The 5,710-nt window shown below is 35.3% G+C and overlaps 1 protein-coding gene and 1 long non-coding RNA gene across 2 annotated transcripts in view; one reads left to right on the top strand and one right to left on the bottom strand.

The window, feature by feature from the left end:
• The window catches only part of SYCP1 (synaptonemal complex protein 1), a 57,012-nt gene that overhangs the window by 16,674 nt on the left and 34,628 nt on the right, over positions 1-5,710 (top strand). The window contains exons 12-15 of the mRNA XM_015563466.1: positions 811-919; positions 2,682-2,776; positions 3,259-3,443; positions 4,663-4,730. Of these exons, the coding sequence (XP_015418952.1) occupies positions 811-919; positions 2,682-2,776; positions 3,259-3,443; positions 4,663-4,730 (457 nt within the window). The remainder of the gene's footprint in view (positions 1-810; positions 920-2,681; positions 2,777-3,258; positions 3,444-4,662; positions 4,731-5,710) is intronic.
• LOC107182967 overlaps positions 1-5,710 on the bottom strand; it is a 20,589-nt gene that overhangs the window by 4,832 nt on the left and 10,047 nt on the right. Inside the window, exon 2 of the long non-coding RNA XR_001513740.1 lies at positions 867-870. This is a non-coding gene — a long non-coding RNA (uncharacterized LOC107182967). The remainder of the gene's footprint in view (positions 1-866; positions 871-5,710) is intronic.

Genomic DNA, 5,710 nt, shown 5'->3' on the forward strand with positions numbered 1-5,710 from the left:
TGATCGATGTTTCTCTCTCATCGATGTTTCTAACTCTCTATCTCTCTCCCTTCCTCTCTGTAAAAAAAAAATCAATAAAATATATTTTTAAAAAAGAAAATGGTAAAGATACAAATTATGAACACCAAATACACATCTATCAACAAGTGAATCTGAAAATCAAGTGAATAATCTGATGAACAGAATGAACTGGTGATTATAATAGAATCAGGGGAATAGAAAGGGAGTGGACTGACTATTCTTGCGGGGGGAAGGGGTGTGGGGGATGCGGGAAGAGACTGGACAAAAATCGTGCACCTATGGATGAGGACAGTGGAGAGGGGGGGAGGGCGGAGAGGGGGGAAGGGGACCAGGTTGAAAGGAGCTATGGAGGGAAAAAAGAGGAACAACTTTTATAATCTGAAAAATAAAGATTTAATTAAAAAAATGTCAGTAGTAAGTTAAAATGCATACTATAATATTGGGTGTGTCATATTATAGTAAGCCTCACCTAATGTCATCAATAGGTTCTTGGATTGAAGTATAATGAAACCAGTTTACCATAGGCTAATTGATATAAACAAAAGTTAAGTTCCTACGTCATCGCTTCAAAATTATAATGAAACAACATTGAATGAAACATGAGGACCTGCTGTAGGTTCTCCATTCATTTAATAAAGGTTTTTTGAGCAAGCATGTATTAAATGCTAGGCACAGCCAGATGAAAAACATATAAACAAGTACATAAAGTAATCATAGGTGATGATAAATGCTAAGGTATCATATTTTATTTTTCATATCTATAATGTGGTATTTAATATTCAATTTTAGGTGTCACTCCTATTGATCCAAAACAATGAGAAAGAAAATAAAATAAAAGAGTTAACATTGCTGCTAGAGGAATCCAGAGATAGAGTGAATCAATTAGAAGAAAAAATAAGTAAGAATTTATATAATAAAACAATGTGTCTTATGTATTCTTCTTTGTTATGCTTTAATTTTTGGCTTTCATCACAGTTTTTTAAAAAAATATATTTTATTGATATTTTACAGAGAGGAAGGGAGAGGGATAGAGAGTTAGAAACATCGATGAGAGAGAAACATCTATCAGCTGCCCCCTGCACACTCCCCACTGGGGATGTGCCCACAACCAAGGCACATGCCCTTGACCTGAATCGAACCCGGGACCCTTGAGTCCGCAGGCCGACGCTCTGTCTGGTGAGCCAAACTGGTCAGGGCTCATCACAGTTTTGTTATATTGCTTTCTAATACTGTAATTTCAAGCCTGGAGTGAACCTGTACAAGGAGAGCATAATAGAGTCACTTAGGGAGCTTTTTCAAAGTACATACACTCTTCTTTTCCTTTCATACTCTTATTTAGTTTCAGAAAAGTGCTCTATGAAAACAGGGATCTGTTTTTTGTTCACTGATGCATTCCAATAACAATTGATTATTTTAATGTTCTTGATATTTCATCCTAAATTTTTATCCCTTTTTAGGGGAATGGTTTGTTGGATGATATACCTCCCGCGTTACACCAGTTTTAATTTTATGTATGTCATTTATAGAAGTTTTATTTAGTTGATGGACATCTTCCTTATTCTTTTACTTTTTTGAAGATTGATTGATATAATACTTATTTTTAATAAACCCATAGTTAGTAATTAGAACATCGGGAATCTTTGCAGGTCCAAGTCTGCTTTTTGTTTATTCTGCTGAATTTGTTCATGGTGTTTTATTTTCTTTTGGTTTTTGATTGTAAGTCCGATAACTTCATCTGTGGAAATTCTTTAAGACCTGGGTTGGAAGTATATTTTTACAGAGAAAATTTGCATTTGTAGCTCTGGGATCCTGGGAGAACTTAAGAGCACTTCAAATTAAGTTTTGACTTGCAGCTTTTTGGGACATTCAGACAGCATACGTTCAGTTACCACACACACCTAAGGACTAGTTTGTGGCTATTATTTCTCAGAAAAAACATTTGGTTATCAGACTATAATAAATAGTGTCACAATGGACACCACAGCTTGGCTAGCATGGTTTAGTGTTTGGTTTTTTTGGGGGGGAGGGTGGAAGGGGGCGTTAATCCTCACCAGAGGATATTTTTCCATTGATTTTTAGAGAGAGTGGAAGGGAGGGACAGACACAGAGAGGGAAACATCAATGTGAGAGAGAGAGACATCAATTAGTTGCCTCCTGCATGCCCTTGACCAGTACTAGAGATTGAGCCTGCAACCAAGGTATGTGCCCTTGACCAGAATCAAACCCAGGACCCTTCAGTCCTCAGGCTGATGCTCTATCCACTGAGCCAAACTGGCTTGGGCAATTCTATAATTTTTAATAAATATCTGTCCAAATTAATAATAAATAGCATCTGTACGGTCATTTATAGTGGCTACATGTTATACAATTGTATGTATGTACCACTATAATTTAATCTATCTCCTTTTGGATATTGTTTCCAGTATTCAGCTATTATTAAAAATGTAGCATTGAAAATCTTTATATATTCACCATTGAGTGCTTGGGAAATAACAATCTTGAAAAGTCAATAAAAGTTGATGATGACCAATACCAGCATATCTATATTTGCATATTTCTTTCTCATTTTGGGGTATCTAATGGAGAAAAAAATGTAATTGTTACAAGTTATTTGTTTTCTTTTCTATTAAGTACTACTTATCTACAATTTTCTTTTTTAGAATTACAGGATGAAAACTTAAAAGAATCAAATGAGAAGCACGATCATTTAACATCAGAACTAGAAGATTGTAAAATGTCTTTGCAAAGAAGTGTGGTATGATTTAAAAACTGATTAGTGTGTGATAAGTCTCACACTATTCATCAGTCAACAAATATTTATGGAATGGTATTACTTTGTACAAGGACCCATAGCTTCAAATAGAGAGGATACAATCCCTTGTCACAAAATGCTTATGGTTTAATTAGAGACATTAGTTGAAAAACCCATTAAAATATAACTAAAATACAAGATCATTCACGCTAGGTACCAATAGTGTGATTCAGGCAAAAATTGCTGCGATAGCAGTAAGAATATAAGAAGGCTGTAGGCTGGATTGGCTAGGAGGTCTCCATGGAGAGGGTGAGACTTTAGGTGGGCTTTGGAGGAATGGTGAATTGAAATAAGATTAGTGGGTGGGGTAGAAGAGAGGAGTGACAGGATAAGGAGGGACAGCAAATTACAGAAGCCGAGGAGTTCAGCTTTTTTTCTTAAGGGCCTTGGATCATTGCTTTTGTTTTCTACTTTATTTCATTCAGAGTACTCAAAAGGCTTTAGAGGAAGATTTACAAATAGCAACAAAAAAAATACATCAGCTCACTGAAGCAAAAGAAACTCAAATGGAAGAATTTAATAAAGCTAAAGCTGCTAATTCACTTGTGGTTACTGAACTTAAAACTACCATCTGCAACTTGAAAGAGTTAATGACAACAGAACATCAGAGGTAAAAATATTTCTTATTTAGATGAATAAAAAAGGCTTAATTTCAGTGCATTTTCTATTCATTGTCAACTGACTTGTAATTCCTTTAACAATTGTAACCAGTCTTTTTTTTAAAGTATAAACTGGGAATACATTTTAAAAGTTTGTATTGGGTAGGTAGGTATACTAGGAAAAGATAGCAGGTATTTTCTAGGATCGTTCCCATACATACTTTGCCATAAAATCAAGCTAAATAGATAAGCTGATAAGTGCTGATGCAGTTATATGACATATTTAAACTGAGTTATTATTGGTTTCATAGAAATAACTTCTTATGAGGAAGTGAGGTTTATTTTACTGAGATCTGTAACATTCTTTCTTATTTGTAAAATTAGAAGTTAACCTTGTACAAAGAATGTACTAAAATATTTTTATTAAATTAATGGATTAATGATTAATGAATTAATGAATATGATTAATTATAAAATAAACTATTCATTCGCATTTCATCTGGAATTATCTAAAATGTGATTTAAAACTTGATGTTTTTCATTACTTTGTATTAAGGAAAAATTCATATAAAGCAGTGTTAATGAGGCCTCGGTAGTTATTTTTGTCTCATTAGAATTAGGGTAATTAGGATGAAAGAAACAAGTTTTTCTCTGAAGTCATAAACTGGGCCTAACAGTATTTCTTCTCTACTGCTTGTGTCTTGGAAAGAAAGAAAAAAGCTAGCTTTTCTAGTTCAGCTAATCTTATATTCTTGATTGACCTATCTAGTTGATTTTCAAATTTTAGAATTGTAAACGATCTTAGATGTCATCTGTTCTAATTACCTCAGTTTTATAGACAAGGAAATGGAAAGGCAGAGGAGTTAATCAAATTGCACGTGTTTTCATAATTATATTGTTCCTGAGGCAGAATTCAGTATAGTAGTAGTTACATACTCAATATCAAAGTTCTAGGATATATTAATTTGATTACCATAAATAAGAAAGAGATAAATTGTGACCACAAGCTTTAAGATTTTATGTAGATTAATTAATATATAACTATATATTTATACTAGCAATATTTTATTTTAAAGTGTTACACTATCTGGCACAAAGTAGGTACTCAAAAAATGCTTTATAATTGAATTAATGAATCTGTGCTAAGATAGATTGCACCAATTTTAGTTATTAGATGAATTTTCACTAAAATAATATTTTACATTGCAAATTAATATTATGTTTTACAAGATTGGAAAAAAATGAAGACCAATTGAAAATACTTACCATGGAGCTTCAGAAGAAATCAAGTGAACTGGGTAAGATTTAGAGAATTATATGTGTACATGATAATATTAGCCAATTCTAAAAACATAAACACTATTTCAGAATAAAATATAGTTTCTCCTCTTTCATTTACCAATAATTCATTATTTGATTTTTTTTTGCTTTTTCAGAGATAGAAAAAAATGTAAACCTTAAGAAAGACTATTCAGTTCATTATGCAATTCAAATCTGACTATTTTGTGTTACAAAAAGCCATCTCATTGCCTAAGTTCAAACTCTTTAAATATAAGCTATCTTTTCATTGCCCATTTAAACTGGTGCATACCAACTTAGTTAAAGTTAACTGTAAATACAAAAACTTTGTCAAGTAATTTTATTCTCAGTTTCTTTACTTGGTATAGTTTTCGTTCTGATATTGCTGTAAATAGTTTTTGTTCCTGTGACCAGTTTTGTGTGCATATACCCATGTTTGCTTTCACTCTAGTTCTATAAAAGATTCTCCCTCTTGTGTTTTCTATTGCGTCTACTGCTTATTATTATACTAGAGGCCTGGTGCACAAAAATTTGTGCACTTGGGGGGGAGGGGGTGGTCCCTCAGCCCGGCCTGGGCCCTCTTGCAGTCTGGGGCCCCTCGGGAGATAATGACCTGCTGGCTTAGGCCTGCTCCCGGGTAGCAGAGGGCAGGCCCAATCCCTAGGTGCAGCCCCTGGTTGGGCTCAGAGCAGGGCTGATTGGGGAGTTGGGGTGCCGCCCTTGTCATGTACAGAGCAGGGCGCATCCGGAGGTTGTGATGCCACCCTCAGTCACGCCCCTCTTGCAGTCTGGGGCCCCTCGGGAGATAATGACCTGCTGGCTTAGGCCTGCTCCCGGGTAGCAGAGGGCAGGCCCAATCCCTAGGTGCAGCCCCTGGTTGGGCTCAGAGCAGGGCTGATTGGGGAGTTGGGGTGCCGCCCTTGTCATGTACAGAGCAGGGCGCATCCGGAGGTTGTGATGCCACCCTCAGTCACGCTCT

This window comes from Myotis davidii, unplaced genomic scaffold (assembly GCF_000327345.1).
Source record: "Myotis davidii unplaced genomic scaffold, ASM32734v1 scaffold217, whole genome shotgun sequence".
Lineage (NCBI taxonomy): Eukaryota > Metazoa > Chordata > Mammalia > Chiroptera > Vespertilionidae > Myotis > Myotis davidii.